The sequence below is a fragment of the Alligator sinensis genome, unplaced genomic scaffold (genome assembly GCF_000455745.1).
Source record: "Alligator sinensis unplaced genomic scaffold, ASM45574v1 scaffold1102_1, whole genome shotgun sequence".
NCBI lineage: Eukaryota > Metazoa > Chordata > Crocodylia > Alligatoridae > Alligator > Alligator sinensis.
Genome location: NW_005842342.1, coordinates 810,805 through 831,053, shown reverse-complemented (window position 1 = coordinate 831,053; position 20,249 = coordinate 810,805). Strand labels below are relative to the sequence as shown.

The window sequence follows — 20,249 nt, the reverse complement described above, 5'->3', positions numbered from 1 at the left end:
TGGCCAAGGTCTGGAACGGGCTCCCAAGGGAGGTGGTGCTCTCCCCTACCCTGGGGGTCTTCAAGAGGAGGTTAGATAAGCATCTAGCTGGGGTCATCTAGACCCAGCACTCTCTTTCCTGCCTATGCAGGGCGTCGGACTCGATGATCTATTGAGGTCCCTTCCGACCCTAACATCTATGAATCTACCTTTGTCTTTCACAATTTACCTGAGGAACCATTCTCTAAATAACCATGTCTTTGAGAGTAAGAAGTGATGTCCATTCTATATATACAGAACTTCCTGTGAAAGCAATAGGTTTTCTTTCATAAAGAATAGATATAAAATCTGGCCTCATGTACTTTGGAACTAGCAACAATTTGTTATGCCTTTGAGGTGAGCCAGCAATCTTGAAAATCTACCCCCCAAAGGACTGTATTTTTCCCAAATTCTCCTTGAACTTAGAAAGGGCAGTGTGTCTGCTGTTGGGCCGTGTACCCACCTAAAGTAGGAACTTGCTAGCACAAAAACTTACGAAGAGCTAGGAGTGTAGTGAAATTTGCAGATTTTTCTTAAATTCTTATTTAAAAGTCTACTCTATTTAATGGGAAAACCAGGGAATCCATTCCAAATAGTGCAAGTTCTTTTTTTTTTTACTAATATGATTGGAAACTGTCACTATATTGGATTATTTTCTTGTTACAGTTATTGTTATTCCTTTTAAAAGAGAGAAGGGGAATAGAGGATACATAGTGTGAGAACAAATGAGAGCCAAGGGAAAGGCTGATAAAGACATGAACATTCTTTTACTCTCAATGAATCCTGAACTGCAGTTCCATGAAAAAAAAAAAAAATGTTTTAATGTATTTTTGCAAATATATGTAATATACATCTCTGAACTCCTAACAACCTGTCATGTGACTGCTGTGATACACTTGACAGACCAAAATTACACTTTTACAATTCAGCTATTCTAGTCCTGTTACAAAGCTCACGCTGCGCGCCTGCATGCCCATGCACCCATTAGCATTCCCTTAACTTCAGTTTCATAAAAGACTCTCCGTTTCCTCCCTCTTTTTCCACCCCGCCCCCACTGCAATCTTCCTCCTGTTTGTCCAGTCCTTTCACTTGTATTCATTGTTGTCATCCTCCTCATTGTTCTTTTCAGAGGGCTTGCCTCTGAAAAGTCTATGCCAATCCCATCTCTTCTATATGAGGTCTGCCATCTCTTTCCCATCGTCTTCTTCTGTCTTCCTGCAGTACCAGTACACTTTACTCAGTCCCACTTTAATACAGTCCTTGACAGTGAGGTCTGTGTGCCTGTTTATGAGCAAGTTCCTGGTCTTCCACAGGGCATATCTGAGGCAGGAAGTGAATTGGTCAAAGTGGACTGTTGGGGCCCCTTGCTGTTTAGTCCAGTGCCTGTAGAGGACCACTTCTCTGAACAGATGACACATGGGGGGAGATAGGTGGCAGGTGTGTGCTCCCCCTGAGATTGTGGGGGTGCTGAGAGAAACGCCGGTGGCACTCCAGGGTTTGCTGCCAGCACTTCCATTGGAGGACCCCTCAGTTGGCAATGGGTGACTGGTGCCTCCTGCCCATACTTCTCTGGTCAGGGTTCTGAAACCTGTCACCAGCAGGAGGAATGTGTGCACTTTCTTCCACACCTCTCTGGCATATGGGCAGTCCCAGAAGAGGTGGTCAGTTGTTTCTGCCTGCCACCAGCAGGATTGCCTCGGGCAGTTGGATGGACCTCTCTGCCCTGCACTGTTTCTCCATGCCTGCACGAGGAGTGCCCAGTGGGATGCCTGCCAGTTTAAATCTGTGCTCCTTCTGCAGGTCCTTATGGAAGATTCACTCCCACGTGGCCTGGCAGCTGTCACCAGGTACTAAGTCCATGACTGATATGATGTCTCTTGCCACCTTCTGTATCTTGTGGTGGTTTACCAGGGTCACTGGGGCCATGTTGTGCAGTTTGTCCCAGAAATGTTTCAGGACCTTGTAGAACCATGGGGACTCCATATTTCTCCAAAGATGTTAAATAACAACCAGCAAGTTGATTATATCCTCTTTTTTCTGGTGTGAGCTTTAAAGGACACCTCATGATGTTCTCTAGCTACAAAATGTTTTTAGTTCAAAGTACTAAATTGCACTTTGGCACTGAAGGGAGTTACTTAGTTTCTATACACTCCTTCTTTCCTTGCTTCAAGGCCAAGACTTCAAACCTAGTTCTGCAAATTGCTCTGCATCTGCAAATACTTATACCAGCATAGAGTTCTATTAGGATACCTGTATTAGGGTTCAACATTAACTTGGGCAATCAGCACTTTCATTTGACTGCCTGGGTTAGCTTAGCCCAAGTATGAGTAGACAAACTGAAGACCCATATCCAATTTACTATGCCTTCACTGGCGCCAGGCTCATCCTATGCGTTGCTAAGACTTCTGGGAGCATATCCCATAATTGACTGTGCCTACAAATTACAGTATCACATAAGTTAAGCAGCCTTAGGCATCATTAAATTCAAGTGACATTTTTATGTGGAGGATTTAGAGGCAGCATCCAAGAGCCTAAGTTAACTCTACAATTAAGATGTACGTACCTATGTGGATAATTTGAGTGTAATTTGGCAGTGTGGTTGTTCCAAAGTAGGTTATTCTCAGGCTCAGTTTGTGGTGCTGATCACCATATGCTACAGTATGCACCTATCTTGAGGTCAAAAGGATTATGGATAGGCATACAGGTTTGCCTTTAAGTGGTGTCTTTAGCACCAGACCCTTAGCACAGGTCCTGTGCTACTGAACTCCATGACACTTTCCTTAGGATCCTACACTGTGGGCACATTTACACATGCAACTAATATGACTGAATATACTTTGGCTCAATTTGAACCGGAGTAAATTTATCCTGACATCACCATCTACATATGCGTTTAAGCCCAGTAATTTACTGTGCTGCCAGATACCAGTTGTCTCTGATGGGACTATCAGGCAATGCAGTAAATTAATCTACTCCATCCTTATTGCTGTGCACATATAGACTGTGACACTTTACTTGAGCAGCCAATTAGTCTGCTGCACAGTGAAGTGTCTCATGCAGATGTGTCCTGTAGGATCAAATGGAGGCATGGAAGAAGAGAATGTGGAGAAAGGAAGGAAAAGCATACTTGTAGGAAAAAGCTTGCAAACAAAGCTTTAAAAGCAGTTTAGGATAGTCTGTGCACAAAATATGCCATACAAAATAGCAAAAGTTACTGTGTGTGTGTATGGAAAGAGTAAGGTGGGAGGGAATTATTTCATTTCTATAAACTGTCTTGCTCCAATGCAAGCTTTGTTTTGTAGGTCAGATCTCTTGGGGCTCAAACAAACCCACTGACTAAGGGGAAATGACAATGTTCTGCAAACTTCTCATATATCTGAACTGGGCTTAAAAGGGAAAAAAGACTAAATGGTGACTTGAACTATAACACTGAGTGAAATGCAGAATTCTAATAGGTTTCATATCCCTGCCTCTTTTTTTGAAAGATGAGAAAAGGAGCCAAAATGGATGTGTGAGTGTGTATGTGACATCTAGACCCTAGTTATACCAAGGGTTAAGGCAAGAGTGAGCAATTGTTTTAGCTGGATGGCTGCTTAATGAATTTTGGTGAGCTTTTGAGGGCTGCAAGGGTAGCCTTGCCTCTTCACAGGTGCCCTGCTCCCTGGTTGCCACCTTGGAACTGGAAGTTCTGCCCTAACCCCTGAACTTTTCCACCAGAAGTCCCTCTCCTTGCCCCCAGAAGTACTCCTTTTGTGGGGGAGGGTTACCATCTTGGCATGGGGAAAAAAAGTCAAATCATATGCTAAAAATCAAACTGATTTTGTCCTGATTTACATGTGTTTGCATAGTGTATACAGAAGTGACTGCATAAAAAAAAAAAGTCTTACTTGTGTATGTTGTGTGTGGGGTGTGTATGGTGGCATGTGTATGTGTGTGGGTGGGAGTGGGGTTCATGAGGAGGTGTGGGGAATGTGTGCATAGGGGGGAGGGTTGTGGAGGAGTATGGCTGTATGTGTGGGTGTGCCCCCCATGATGTACAGCCCCCACTGCCAGTGGCAGCAGCAGCAAGCCCTTGGGGAGCTCATGGCTCGTGCAGGTAGAGCTCCCTGGTGGATTGCTTCATTGCATAGGGCTCCCTGGGACCCAGCCAGAGCTGCATGCCATGTGGGGGGGAGCCCCGTGCAATGGAGCCAGTGGCCTGGACCCACTCCCTGACATCACATACAGCTCCCGGGAATCTGCTGGGAAGCAGGGAGTGGGGCAGAGCTAGCCTGGCCACATCACGCGCGGCTCCTCACCAATTCCACTGCAATCCTGGGAACTGCACATGGTGGCAGGGAGCGGGGAAGGCCACTGGCTCATTGTGTGGGGCTTCCCCCCCAGTGGCATGCAAGTCCTGGTTGCTGCACATGAGCTGGGCCAACCCAGCTTCCATGCTCCTGCCACCTCGCTGGGCATGGGCCCTGGGCTCCGCACTCCCACTCAGCTGCAGCTTCTCCCCCCCTGCTGGTGCTTCTCTACCTGGTACCCAGAGCACTGCAGCAGGGACACGAGGAGGAACTGGGGGAGCTGAGCAGTTCTCCCGGCAGTAGCAGCAGTGGCCCTGCCTAGAAGTTATGTGCTGGCTGGGGCTGGGGTCAGGGCTCTCCTCCACACGAGGAGCCAAACAGGATTGGGTGGGGCTGCCCCAGCTGCTCCAGCAGGAGTGGGTGGGGCTTCGGCATCATGCAAGTGCAGCAGGGGCAGCTGTGGGCTGGATGGTATACAATTAATTGGTGGGCACCCACCTGTGAGCCAGATGAAATTGTTTGGCAGGCCAGAACTGTACTTTGCCTGGTCCTGGGTTAATGGAACAATACTCTAGTTGGGGTGGAGTCAAGGAGACATTAATTAACCACTGCATTTTCAGAGAACCCCCAAATTGACTATTTTGGTTTAAATTCTCTCTCTTTCACTTTCTTCAACTGTTGCACAAATGACAGATGGTATCTTTCCTAGTGTAAGTTATAAAGACAAAGATTTTACCATACTGCTCTATAGCCATTAGTGCCATCGTCAACTTACCTGGACTGTTACTAGAATTTCAGTTCTTGCTCTTTGGGATTTCTAAATAGATTCCCAATTCAAGTTTCTGCCAATATGTTTGACATGTCAGTATCTTGTGTCTGGCTATGACAACTGGAAACTAGCCTCTTTAGTAAAAGTGTTTTGAAATCTAGAGACGAAAAATGCAATGCAAGAGCCAGATGGCATCATTATTATTAATAAGATCAACTATAATCTGTATGCAGTATATAAGGAATTGAAAGTTTGCTAAAGCAAAAGTATCATATTAAAAACTTACTTCTTTCACAAACCACTGGCAAAAGGCAGGGCCAATCCATTCTCTTGCATGAATTCCACAGTCTATCCAGACAGCTCTCTTGTAACGCCGTGATCTTTTACCTAACTAAAAAGTATAGATATTCACAGTAACTACAGCAGATCTTTGCTTCTTGACACTTGTAGGTAGAATAGGATCTGTCCTTCAGCAAGGGAAGTTTAGGTTGGAGATGAGAAGGAACTTTCTGACTATGAGGGTGGTCAAACATTGGAAAAGACTACCTAGAGAAACAATGGAATCTCCATCCTTGGAAGTTTTCAAGAGCAGGTTAGACAGGCTGTGATGGTTTAGCTCTTAATGTTTAAGGCCCAGATCATGTTTTAGCTCTTAATTTTATCTACACAAGGTGAGGAAGAGGAGGATTCACCAACTATTTACCTCCATAGCTTAAGTGGTTAGAGCACTTTGCCCAGGGAGTTGGAGATGTCTCCCTCTTTGTGGGCAACTTACCAAACCATTTACTGGTCTAAAGCAGAAGTGGCACCACCATGACTTGCTTTCAAAACAGTCATTAATCCTGTTTCTTCTCTGACTCAAGTTTCAGGACTTATGTGAGACTGTTTGTGGCATTTATATGCTTCCCCAAGTGGATTATTATGACAACAAGAGCATGTATGGGCTTGGAGGGCTAATGGTCACATTGGATTGCTTATGAGCATCTGCATTATTCTATTAGGAGAATTTTATTCTATTATTCAATTTCTAGTAGGAGTACATGAGTTAGGGTCTAAAACCTGTATAAGTAGTGCCTGGTAGATGGACTAGGATCTGGGCCTTAAATGCTTAAATACTATTTAGATTGACTCTTAGTAAGAAAGGACAGCCAGAAATGAAGCTGGGCCTTAATAAGCAAGGACAGCCAGAAATAAATGCTGTTTGTGAGCTATAATAGAGAGTTTGTATTTTTTTTGTACAGTTATGCAAGGGACATGGCTCTGTTTTGGTGTGGCCAAGGTAGGTAACTGGTAAAATCAGGCCTGTCAACTTCTTTTATTGTAAAGGAAAGAAAGCCCTTAACTATTACTGGAGCAGGGTCAGGAAAATTAATGATCTGAAAATAATACTTCACTGAGAGAAACATGTGATATGGAAACAAATTTAAAGAAATGATTGATAACAGATGAAAGGAAAACATATAACTTAAAAGTAAAAAGCTTTCCTCTGTAGGCCCTGTCTAATTTGTGGTCCTAATAACCTTATTTGTGAATGTTCCATCTTGGTCTTTCATCATCAATAGATCAACAAGAACCATGTGTGGCACAATATCCTGAAGGGGTCATGAGTTTCTTGTGGTCCATTTTCCTCTTTAGGGTAATCACTCTAGAAGTCTGTTAGAAACGCAGGACTTGCTTAAATCCTTCTCATTTTACTTGCACAAGTAATCCATAGGTTGCAATAAGTAACCTGAATACAATTTGGGGAAATACTTCAACTTTTTTGTATTGTTAAGAGCCAAATGCTTATTTCATGGTTCATTAAGGGCCTGATCCTGAGAGGTGTTGAGGAGATATGGCTATTAAGCATTTCTCAGATAAATGGTATATGAAATAAATATAAGGCTTATATAAATATCACAGGAGACATGACTAGGAGCAATGGCCTCAAGCTTCATCAGAGGAAGTTTAGGTTGGAGATCAGAAGGAACCTTCTGGCTATGAGTGTGGTCAAGCACTGGAAAAGACTACCTAGAGAAACTATGAACTCTCCATCCTTGGAAGTTTTCAAGAGCAGGTTAGACAGGCTGAGATAGTTTAGTTAGAGATGATCCTGCCTTGTGCAGGGGGCTGGACTAGATGATTTTGTAAGGTTCCTTCTAGCCCTACTTTTCTATGATCCCAAGTGTTTGACACTGGATGTAGTTGGTCCTTGATTACTTTAACCATGTCATCATTTTACCTTGAGCACAAACAGTTGTCTCCCTTCGTATGATTTTCCAATGGAGAACATATGAATGAGATCCGAGTGAGTTTTGTTCAGTTGATACATCCAATTTTGGATCTGGAAATATGGAAATAAAATTGCTGCCTCAGTTGTTTGCTTTTAATGAAAAGAGAAAGAAGAGTAAAGGAAACCTTGTGATGGGTCCCATTTTATTTCTTTTGTCCTGGTCTGTTATTCAGACTAAGGAGTGGGGAAGGGGTATCACTGTCCTCTTTGTTACATGTTGTCTGCACAGTGCTTATCATGCCTTGATACTTCACTGGGGTTCCTAGGTGCTAATATAAAACTACTGCTGAGCCCTCAGTGTGTGTTTTGATATTCTTGGTATATGTCTTTCATTTTTACTGTCTCTGTTCTCTGAATGCTCCAGATCTCTTCCTTTTCTCAGCTTGTTGTTTCAGTTTTTTCTTTCTAACCTCTGCTAGTCCTATTTTGTCCTTATTACAACACAGTGGGTGCATCTACACATGTCCCTATGGCGCTGTTGTTACTACACCGCCATTTAGTACCTCCTTTAGAAACGCATGGTTATTTTTAACTGCTATGTTGCTGTAGCGATGCCCTGTAATGTTAGTTTGTGCCCGCCAACTTTACATTGCTATAGTGTCTTATGTAGATGCACCCAGTGACTTCTAGCTGCCTCCTGAAAAATTCTGAGGAGGGTGAGTCTAACTGGCCATTCTCTGAAGACAGTGGAGGTTAAATGTAGAAAGGATGCTACTGTCTTCCATGCTTCCCCATGGAAGACAGCAGCTGGACATACAGAAAAGGTGCTTCTGTTAAAAGAAAAGGTAGAGCACACGGACACTTGTGTTACTTGCTTTGAGAGTATTAGATGCCATAGTCAAACTTCAGGAAGTACAGATCCCTGTAAATTCAAACCAGTGTTCCTGTTTCTAGAGCAAACTGAAGCAAGCAGTTTTCACAGAATTCTAACAAATTACATACTGACAATAATATGTATTGAACAGATAAACAATTGCCTTTTAGACAATCTATGCGTGTTCCTTCCCCCTGAGAAATGTTTTGAAGTCAGCTGCTGCAGAAGTTCTGCACACAATACAATGAAGAAAGAAAGGCAACAACATCAGGCAAAAAGTGTGTTACAGTAATTTAAAGTCAACTTTCTGAAGAAAACAACCCAAAAGTTTAAAAATCTTGGAGCATGTTCTTAAATCAATATTAGGCCAAAACTGCCTTTGACTTCAGTGAATTTCATCAATCTGTTAACGGAAGTTGTATCCTACAGCAAGAAATTTAGGCTAGGTACAGACATTACACACAAACTGGTATAAGTGATCAGAAACTGGTCTATACCTGTAACAGAACAGATGTTCAGTGCACATAGACTAGTTTAATAATGGCAGAACCTGTTCTAAAACAGATCTGGACTGATGTAGTATCAGGTTTAATCAGTTCAAGTTAAACCAGTCTATTGAACTTATGCACCAGATCCTCCCCCAACTCAAATAGGTCGCTGTCCTCTGGCATCCCAGGCTCCTTTGCAGGCTCCCACTAACTACTCCTCATATGGCAGGCAGGCAGGCTAGCCTTGGGCAGCTTGTGCTTCTGTTCTGGCTGAGTGCAGAGCTGGCTGTGCCCCCAGGCTGTCACAGAACTCAGGCACTAAAGCCTCTACTCCCCAACCTTGTGTCCTGCCTGTACCTGTCAGCCAGGGGAGGAGGCAGCGGAGAGAGAATGGAGCCCTCTGCCCTGCCTCCCTCTGAGCTGGAGTCTGCACAGCTGGGGAGGGAAGAGGGAGGAGGCTGTGTAGTGGGGACTTTCCCTGTGCCGCCACTGCCTGGGCCCCCACTTGGATAATCTCAGCTGCCCTTGGCAGTATCTGGCATGCTGAGAGTGTGGAAACGCCCTATGCCTTCTGGCCTCAGCCAGTGCAGGCATCTACCTGTCTTCCCCAACCCAAGCGTGAACATATGTTCCATTCACTCCTAATCCAATTTACATAGCTTAGGGAACTTTGCCTTGGGTGTTTTGAATGTCTGTACTTAGCCCTAATACAATCAGTATCTGCTCTTCTCTCTGTGAGCTCTCTTATGTCAATGGGAATCAGTCACATGAAATCTTGCAAGATTAAGCATTTTATAATAGAATCCTTTTCTTTTAAATCTTTGAGTTGAATTCTGAAATTCACATGCAAAATTTTCATCACCTGAGTGAATCATTGGAACTGCTCACACAGGGAAGGTTAGCTAGGTGTTTAAGTCTTATGCCAAAATAATTTAAACTAAGATCACTTTGAAAAGTGCTTTGTTGGGACCCCCCCCCAAAATAACAACAAACAACCCCCCCTTCCCCAAACTGCTAAGGATGGTGATACTTTTAAAGATGTATCCAACCTTGAAAGTAAATACTCTAAACATTGGATTTAAAAAAAAGAGTCAGGAATCTTCTGTTTAAAAAAAAAAAAAAAAAAAAAAAAAAAAGAAGAGGAAAACTTGCTGGAGAGGACTATGCATATGTAATTTTCATTAGCATCTCTATGTGCCAGGGTAGGAACACACAGACATCAGTGAGACTATAGATGAGATATGAGACACACCATCTTAATTTCTACCTACTTCTTTTAGTGAGTGATACACTTCATAGTTGTATCCTGGCACAGATCTACGATTCCTAGATGACCTCAACCCAGTTTGTTTTTCTATCGCTTGCTGTAGATCAGATATGAGAATCCTGGGTTAAAAAAAAAAAAAAAAAAAAAAAAGCAACATGAATAAGCAGCCTGGCAATGCAAAATAACAATCACATTTTAAAAGAAGTAAAATCAGGCTGATGTTAAATAATTTCTTTTTTGCTTTAATGATATCATGTTGCAGGCTTATAATACATGCTGTCAAATAAAAAGTGCAATTGTTTTGAAGCATAATAGTGTTTAAAAAATGCAGGAAGCTTCTTAACAGTAAAATAAATAGAATAGTATAAACAACTTAACCAGTGTGAAGAGTCATTTTGATTTGTTTATGTGTAGCTACATTTTGTTTATATGGATACATTTGTAGTCTAGTTTGAGGTTTATACATAATCAAAGTTCTCTCAGGCTTGACTGTAAAACGGTTTAAAACATATATCTGGAAAACAATTAAAGAACAAAAAAAAAAAAAACCCCAAAAGACCAGATGTTTGGAATAGTAATGTGTCATCAAAAGCAAAAAATGTTATGTAAAAACTACCCTTGAATGATCACATAGGTTTTAGTATGAAAATGTTACCGTGCAGCCTGTAACTTAAAAATTACCTTGCAAAAATATGAACCAAATATTACTCAGTGTGACGTAAATTTATGGTGTACTTCATACTAGCACTCGTTCACTGTGGGAATGCTAATGCGTAGGCAAGAAGCTTTTCTATGCTTGTACCAAGACTAAACAGTAACAGGAAAAAAGAAGTTCATTATAGGCTGATTTCATATAGCAAGTACTCCAAATACTGTGTCACTTTACTGTGTAATTAGTGTACCAATGTATGTATTAAAGTAAAAGTTAGCCATATTTTTCAAATAAACATAATGCATAAAATTTATAATAAATATAATTACTTCCCAAAATATTTATTTAAATAAAATTGTATCTAAAGACTGATGTGGTGAGGTGCTAAATGTTCTCTTTACTTTCACAATGATCACGTAGTGTGTTTACTTACTGTTTCTCAAGACCCCGTAACTTTAGCTGCATTCAGACCTCAGAACATGAAGAATCAGCCTAGACAATGCAGGGGCAAAAGCCTCTGGATGATGGATTCTGGTACACAGCTTGTTTTCATGGCCATCTTAGTACCACAAACAATCCGGGTAAACAAAGACCAGATATGCTTATATATTTTAGGAGAATAGTAAACCCCAGCTGTTGCAAGGTTGCTCAACATTTCCCATAATAAAGCCCTCTTTTCCCCTTTGCTAACCTTTAATTCAGTGATTCTCAATGAATGTGCTGTGTGGTGCCACTCAATATTTGCACTGTGACGTGTGCAAACACTTACATGTGATGCACAAGATGAACCCAGATCTTTCAAATCGGAATCCCTAGTATCAAAAACATCCCGACTCTGGTCGTCTTGAGTTCCTTGCAACAGAAGAATTACTCAATTTCCATAGTCAAAATTGAGTGAAAGCTATGAGTTGATGTTTCCTGAGGGGGGCCTTGAGATTTAACAAGGGGTACCTTGAGTTTGAAATGGTTGAGAACCGCTGCAGTTTATAAATATATGTATTAACTACAACAGAGAGCCTGGGGCTCTCTGTTCCTTTAAGAGAGAAGTAGACCGGCAAAGGAACACTGCAGGTCAGGCAGGGTGCAGCAGCTGTAGGTCACTGTGGCATCGGGGCAATGAGGCCAATTATCAGGCACTTGCAGGCAGCCCAGGGTAGTCTGCTGACCAGAAGGGGCATGGCCCTGGGAGGCATATAAGCCCAGGGCCTGAGCAGCAAGTTAGTTTAGCCATGCCAGCTGCATGGGTAGGAGCTCCTGCCTGGGAGAGTTACCAGGGGATGCTAGACCGACTGCTGTCCCGCCTGTGGCACCCCAATGAAGCTCGGGGAGCTCGCAAGGGCCAGGAGGTATACTGGCACAAGAAGTGAGGGAATGTTTTCCCTCTTAAAGGGGCAGAGGGCTGCTTCTCTTTGTGTGCGGATGTTGGTGGGCTTGGAGGGGACTGTTTAGGTTATAGCCCAGGGGCTCAGTGTTTGTGCTGAAGCTGTACATCGGCAGTTTGGGTTGGGACTATAAGGGGCAGTGTACGGAAGTCCCATTAATGCCTGTGGGGCACGCGATCGCCTTGAGCCCTGCCAGGGCAGGCTCAATGCTCAAGAAAGGGTTGAACCCGGAGCTGGCAGAGCATGAGGCCACAGAGCCACAAAGGGGCCAGGGGCCCAATGCCTAAAAGTGCTAGACCAGAGTTGGTGCCTCAAAGCCAGGTCCAACACAGTGGGCCTGGGCTAGAAGGCCTAGCCAAGTGGAAAGGGGTGGCAGCTGAGGAGGATGAAGCCCCAGCAGGTGAACAGCATGGCAGTAATGTCCACAAGGCTTGGGGTATGGTATAGGAGAGGAATTGAGTTGCACAATTAGCCCTGAAGGCTGTAGATGCCCTGCAGTGGCACAGTTGTAGAGAAGCCCAGCGAGAGGCCTAGAAATTGTGAGGCCCAACGTGAGGCTTGGAAATAGTGTAGTGGGACCAGAAGGGTCCAGTGGCCCAGTGAGGGGCCTGGAAATAGTGTAGTAGAGACCAGTAGGGTGCTGGGGAACCCCAGTGGGGGTCCAGTTGGACTGGGGCCCATGTGAAGGCCCGTGGGCAGCCTCCCTTTTAATCTTATTTCATCAAGGCATGGTGGGTGAGACAGAAGGGAAGGCACCCTAGAGGGAGAGTGGGACACAGTGAGGAGCTACCAGGAGGCATCACAGCTACTCCTGGGACCCCAGCGTGCTACATAGGCATCTTCATCCAGCTCTGGGTATGCATGTATTTAAAATACTTCAACTAAAATGATGAAGCTGGGTTTTTTAAAGATTTAAGGTTGGATGAAATATATTGTTCTGCCACATTAAAAAAAGTCTGACATACTTTTTTTTTTTTTTTTGAAGAGCTCTAGGACCCCAATCCTGTGAAGCATAGACTTACATTTTAGCATTTAGCATCCTTTGAGTCAAGGATGTGTCTTACTGTTTTCATGAAAATCCCACAAATTTGGCAAAGTTATAGAATTGAAAAAAAATCATTTGCAAATGTTCACTAGAGACTTTGTAGAGCATTGCTGCTAAATTCTTTAGTATTTGGGACTGTGGAGGGACGACTGAGACTGAGTGCTGGAGTATAGTGAGGGAGACAGAGATTGGGTGCATAAGGAAACTGAGACTGGGAGTTGGCAGAAAAAATGAGGAAAACTGAATAGCTGCTTGCTAAGTGAGTACTGACTACCCTATGAACTAAGCATGGTACTGGCTGTGGGAGGAAATAATATACAATTATAGATTATATCATAATGTGTAACATAAGAAGGCTAAATTAAGGTAACCTTAATTCTGACATTTTCTAAATTTTTTTTAGTGCTTCACAACATTAATAATATTCTTTTAAAGGTAGTTGCTGAGACCCAAGAATAACAGCAGGTTTGTGAATGCAATACTCTGTATATTTCAACTCCTGTACAAAATGTAACTTCTAAGTGAAATATAGATACAAAAATGTATATAAGCATCTAACTTTTAAATATAATCAAGCCCCCCTCACCCCCGCTATAATGTAGGGCGCACTAAAAAGAAACTCTGATCTCAGGTTCCCGGACTTGCAGATTTAATTATATGTTTATCTTTAAGGTGAGAAATGTGACAACTTGTGATCAGAATTATCTAGAAGAAATATTACTGATGGTGCCTTCCATTCAACATATAAATGTAGTTTACAAATATTAAAATTCATGAGTTTAATTACCCTCTGATAGGACTTGATTAAGCAAATTACTTAAACCTGTGCTTAACTTTTAAGAATGTGATAAGTTTATTGACCTTAGTGGGATTACTCATCTGTTTAAAGTTACACATATCCCTGTGTAATTTGCTAAATCAAGGCTTTAACAAGATCATTCTTCATCTGTACATGAAAAATATGATGAATATATTTTAAAAACATGCCTTATTATTTAAAAATAACATTAGGTGGGAAGTGTGATCCTTATTTAGTACTCATTCTACTTATGACTGATATTTGGTGACCATGAACAGTTACAAAAGAAACTGTGTTCCTTTTATACAATTCATGAAACATGTGAACTCAAACTTAAAACATGCTTAAACCCATTTCCTATTAGGTATATATACACAAGCAAATCAGACTATAGAATTAGTAGATATAATAATCATCTCTCTCACAACAGATACACTATTCTACACTGTAAAAGAGGACATTTAAACAAACTGTCTGTCTGTGGGATATGCTTCCTGTTCTTTCCTTAAAATGACTGTTCTGCTTTGAACATCTAGCTCCCTTGTGGTGGCCAGAACCAGAGGGGTTACTATCATGAGCAATAAATATATGCTCTTGGAGACATTCAGGCAATTGTCTAGCAGTTAAGATTAGCTAATGCAAAGCTTGCAAGTTTGCAACCTGCAAGTGGAATTTGTCTGTCACAATTTAACCAAAGTGTTGAATCGAACTGTTTGCACTGATCATGGGACTGACTGGGCCCCCAAAATAAGCAAAACTACAAGATTAGCTGATCTAACAGGTTTTTTAGAAGTCAGCCATAACAAGATCTGACCACCTAATATAATTAGCACATTCCAAGGAAACCATGGAATAAGAAACCAAGGGGTTGAGCTTGGGCAGAGTAATGCTAATTTCAAACCTCAAAGTAATGTGGTGTAATTTGCTTATTGGGTGAACCCAAGTTCGGACAGTAACCTTTCATGATAATTTCTAACACTTTTTAATCCCATAGGGTAACAGCTATAGGGCAAGATTGTAAGCGGCTCTAAAACCAACAGATTAGCATAAGATAAGGCATAAAGGAATGTGCATGTCAAGTGACCAGTTAGAAGGATGGGACAGAAGGACCATCTCTGTACCAAGCCTGGACCCCGGTCTCCCAGTGTGAATGAGGACTGGATCCTGACCAAGGGACCTTCCCGGTGACCCCTCAGACAGCATTGATCAGGGACGCCTGACTTCGCTGGAACAACGACAAAGCCAACATATTTAATGATTTCTTTGCCTCTGTCTTCCTCAGTAAGGACCAGAACTGCCATTTTGTTCAAATGACCTTGCGTCCCTCTGAAGGCAGAGGATTCTGCTCTCTTCTCCCATCAGTTTCAGCCTGTTGTCCATGACATTGCCTGTCCCACTATCAGCTCTTTGCACAATCAAGGTGTGTGACAGCATAGGGAGGCTGCTGTGATGTCTCAACATTCTGTGCATGCTTCCAGTTGTTAGAGGGAAGAAAAAGCGTCTTGCCAAATAAGCCTCAGCTGATGGGGAAAGAACCTCTGCACAGCCATGAGCGCTAGGTTGCTTCCCTGAACTGCAGTAAAAAGCTCCACAAGTATACCATACAAGATTGCTCTAGATGTCTGTCTGTTTTTGTTTTTTTTTCTTCTCATTTTCAGCTGTATTCATGGTTTTTCACAAGCCTTTCTCTCTAGTGTTGCCATCAAAAGTACTCCAAGTACCTGGACTGAATAACCTATTTATATTACTACTATCTGTCCTTGCAATGTGTTCTAGTCCAGCTGCATTTGCTAATCTACCCTCTGACTCAGACAGCTCAATGACATTTCTACCTTTTACTCACTTGTTGAAGAAAAGATCTTCAAATTTTTTGCAGGATGGGTTTGCAGGTAAGCTGAAAGTTTGAAGTACTGAATAAATTTTGTAGGATTTTACAAGGAGTGAAAGTCCATATCGTAACATATGGAAGTGCCCACAAGGTTAATGTGTTGAGGTACAGGGTTGTAGGCAACCCTGTTTCCAACTCTGCAAGGAAGTGCCTCGAAGAAAACGCATCCCACCTGTTTCTTCCTGCTCCAAATGCCAGAAAGCTGTAACATTTGTTTTTGTGTGATGCAGCTCGTGTGCCCAGCCCAACTTTAGCTTTGGGAGAGTTTATTGGTGTGTGCTCATTGCCACCTTAATGGCAATTACATTGCATGCTATTTGCCATGTGATGTGCATACATCAAGAGTGAGTGGGTAAGGTATGTTTCCATGGCAGCACTCCCTTGCACAGTTGATGTAGACATGGTGTTAAGGCTTTAGAGAGACAGTTGCCTTGTTCTGTTACATTGGCTCTGAGACTCAGTTGCAGGGAAAAGCATGCTCGGCGTAGGGCAGATGCAAATATCAGAGAATGTCATCACTAAGCACTAAAATGTCTCTGCTGATGGTATTTACGCTGCAATTTTCATTCAATTCAAATGTGTCCATATTTGAGCAGGTACAGGTAAGGGTGGCAAAAGGCAGAAGCCTGACATGAAATTCACTCCCTGTGCCAAATCTTCAGGTCCTGCTTCACAAGCTGGCAGAGGGAAGGTTTAAGTTGGACATCAGGAGGCGCTACTTCACGGTCAGGGCGGCTAGGGTCTGGAACCAGCTTCCAAGTGAGGTGGTGCAGGCTCCCACCCTGGGGGTTTTTAAGAGGAGGTTAGATGACCATCTTGCTGGGGTTGTTTGACCCCCAGTACTCTTTCCTGCCATGGCAGAGGGTCGGACTAGATGATCTGCCCAGGTCCCTTCTGACCCTAGAAACTATGAAACTTGGCAAGCACCTGGCATAGAGGGACTGCCGATAAGTTGCCAACTCCATGTGGGAACTCTTTGTCATTTTGTCTATTTGTTGTTAGTATTTACTATTAGCTCTTTATTATTGTACTATTTGTTTGTCGCATTAACCTTTCTATAAGCTATAAGTAAATTTGCCTTTACTTCACTCCCGACTCGCCTCCTCAATCCTGAACCCAGCAGCCTAACGGCTGATACACACATTCACAGCGCCTAGCCAGCCTGTGACACTCCCTGTCAAACTTATTAAAACACTGTAACAGTACAGGATCTTGTCAAACAAACTTATTGGAATAAACAGACCTGCATTAGAGGATGACTCCAGAAAGTGAAATGTGAACTTACGTGTATTGGATGTTTGCTTGCTGTAGATAGGGTAGCAGAACTCGTGAACTGTTCCTTGGTACACGTAGATCTGTGACTGTACCCTCTGAGATGTAGGAGAAGCTGCTGGGCTGCCACAGTTCTACCTATAGTGCAGGAACCAACCTGTAATTCATATTTATTCAGTGTAGGAGGGGAAGTGCAGGAAATAGAATGCTTGAAATTATTTTCTACAACTTTTTTTTATTGTATACATGATAAATGGAAATGTTCATGTCTAACAGTCCAGCCAACACTGTTTACTTACAGTACTTGGAGAATACCTTGTACTTTTTTGTTTTTAACAAAGCTTTGCTTTCAGTATTAAATATTGTTTATCTTTCTGAAAAGGCTAAAGTGAAAAATTTGAGAACTAAATCTGAAAAAGTCATCCAAATGAATAGTGCAACTGAGCTGCACAGTTGGGACTTCCTTATTATAATTCAGTTTATAATTGATTTAGCAATTGTCCTTTAATTCTCCTTTCCTCCCAAATTTCGGGTGTATTTGGACCAAGGACTTTTTTTCTTTTTTCTTTGTGTATACCACAGTAGTAAGAGCACTTTCTGGGCAACACAGAGAACCTGGCTCAGGGCGCATCACTATCTTTTATCTACAAAAATCTCAGCACCTGGCAACCATTATTCAAGAGATGTTTAAAACATCTGCCACTTTTCTGTATCAGATTTCCTATACATACATTAATTTCCTGTCAAAATCCCTGAGACTATTGCACATTCTCTCTATATCAGCTTCCCTAAAGGCAGCAGATTTTTTCCTTTTTTTAATAGGGCAGTAAAAGGAAAGAAAGCTGAAGACAAATGGAAAGTGTTTAAACTACACTAATATGATGCTTGCAAAGGTCATATAAAAGTTCTGCAATGCCATTTAATAATAAATATAAGAAAGATGCAACAAAAGGTCAATGCAGATTAATAAGGAAACACAAAATATAGTCACGGTTAAAGGTGTATATAAAATATTAGGTAGAAGGACTTGGAAAGATTATGATATGAAAGAGCAAAATGATTTAGAATAGCAAAATTGGAGGTTAGAATGAAAGTTAAGATCAATATTTTTCAAGCAGATACAAAATAAGAGCATGAAGTGCTAGAACTGGGGATTTTAAAGAGAGCCTGACTCCATTTGAGAATCTAAGAACTAGTAAAAGAATACTATTTCTGAAGCCAAACATGCCAAACTAGATTTTTGTTTCAGTAGCATGAGATCAAATGCAAATAATGGACAATAATGTGGATGTACGGACTAATGTAGAGGGGGTAAGGAACAAAGACATAGGAAATGGTTTTAAAAATAATTAATTAATTAGAATGTCTGAAGATGACCCAGGCTAAACCAGTAGGGGTTAACTATTTTGGCAGAAGTGCCACAACTAGCCCCACACTATTCAAAGCGCCACTTCAGTCTCCTTCCCCTGCTTGATCTGCTGCTCTGCTTGCCGCTCCATGATCAATCCACTGCTCTGTTTTCTGCTTCCTGTCCCAGGTTCCGTGCCTGATCTGCTGCTCTTCCCTTGCTCCCTTTGCTATCTGCCACTGTGCCACCTGTCCCCTCTCTGATATGCAGTGTGCTACACAGAGAGGCTGCCCGTACTACTTGTAGCACTCATGCTGCAGGTTGGCCTCCCTGATCTAAAATAAATTGCGATCCATCCAATAATTTTAGAAAAAAAATATTACAAAAATGGGGTTACTGTAAGAAACAAGTTTCCTTTTTTTAAAAGCATAATAGCTACCAACTGACTGAACAGACACTAATGTAATACCTATAAAGAGCTGCTGCTAGTCTATTCTTTGGAAACTAAATGGAATAAATTTGAAAACTACTGTGTACACTTCACCCCCAGGATACAAACTTTTTCAAAGTGTGTAGAAGTTTGAAAATTCAAGCTGTTCTGTGCTTTGAAATGTGTTGATCATGTTAGGGTGAAGCACCATAATAAATGCAGAGCAGTGATCTCAACCACAATATCATGGCACCTTGGGGTGCTTTGAAATCTTTTCAAGAGTGTTAAGGGTTGCCACACAATGTTAGCACTGTTAGGTATGCAAACTTGATTCACAAGAAGAACCCAGAGATTTCAAATAGGAATCCACAGTGTTAAAAACATTCTGACCTGTTGTGGTCTTTCTGTGTTCTTTGCAACATTAAAATAGATCTATTCTCTCTCGGTAGTAAAAAGTGAAAACTAAGAGCTGGCATTCTCCAAGGAGCGCCTCAAATCTAAAAAGGCTGAGAACCACTGAAATATAAAGATTTAGTATTTTTACACTCAGCTCCAGCAGATCCAGTAGAGGGAGCACAAGTTAACAAACCTGTTTCCAGAGTTGTACTGAAATCTTTGAGAGGAGGTAAGCAATGCAAGCCATTTTAGAGCAGCATGGAGATGAAAGCATAGAAAACCTTCACAATACTATTAGAAATAAAACAATTTCAAGATCCATCTTTTTCAAGAAAAAAAAACAAAAAAACTGGCCAAATAGGGCAAAATGAATAAAGTTGGGATAAAATGTCTTTCCCTTCTTAAATAGAATTTTAAATGTAGGAAGATAAATGGTTAAGCTTTTATCACATTAAATAATATCTTAAGATAATTGCAATCAACAGTACTAAGTTGGTATGAATATTGATCATGAAGTGCCTGAATGGTTTCATCCTGTGCTTCATGGATTACAAAGGGAAATTATTGCAAAAGTCTGTCTCTCCATTTATTTTAAAAGCTACAGGATTCTATTTCCATGGCATACAAGCAGCTCTCAGCATATATAAACCTCAGTGGTCCTTGGTCTCATCATAAACCTTGATTAAAAAAAACAAAAAAACCCAAAAAAACCAAACAAACCACAGGGATGCACTCCTATAACAAAGGTTTCACATTCTGACTTCTGCTTTTTTCTGACTTGGAGCCATTAGTCTGATCAGTGTGAAGTTATTTGCTCTTGAACCAGATGTAGAGACATGTGAATGAAATGTTAAAGGAAACCATAAACTGTTTTACAAAACAGTCTTTGGGTGTCTTTACACATGCTCTGGGAATGGGGGTGGAGGAAGCTTTAATTAGAATGGCTCTGAGAACCACTCTAATTAAAGCACCTTGCAGCATCTCATGTATTTAGCATCCTACCCTTCAAAATGGCGGTGGGACACTTTCATAGATTCTAGGGTCGGAAGGGACCTCAATAGATCGAGTCCGACCCCCTGCATAGGCAGGAAAGAGTGGCTGGGACAGAGGAACCCACACC

At 41.8% G+C, this 20,249-nt stretch overlaps 1 protein-coding gene across 1 annotated transcript in view; it reads right to left on the bottom strand.

Annotated features, from left to right (window-relative positions):
* CPA6 (carboxypeptidase A6) overlaps positions 1 to 20,249 on the bottom strand; it is a 150,577-nt gene that overhangs the window by 43,931 nt on the left and 86,397 nt on the right. The window contains exons 6-9 of the mRNA XM_025210220.1: positions 16,969 to 17,093; positions 9,922 to 10,036; positions 7,298 to 7,399; positions 5,363 to 5,467 (exon numbers count right to left, since the gene is read on the bottom strand). Coding sequence (XP_025066005.1) covers positions 5,363 to 5,467; positions 7,298 to 7,399; positions 9,922 to 10,036; positions 16,969 to 17,093 — 447 coding nt within the window. The remainder of the gene's footprint in view (positions 1 to 5,362; positions 5,468 to 7,297; positions 7,400 to 9,921; positions 10,037 to 16,968; positions 17,094 to 20,249) is intronic.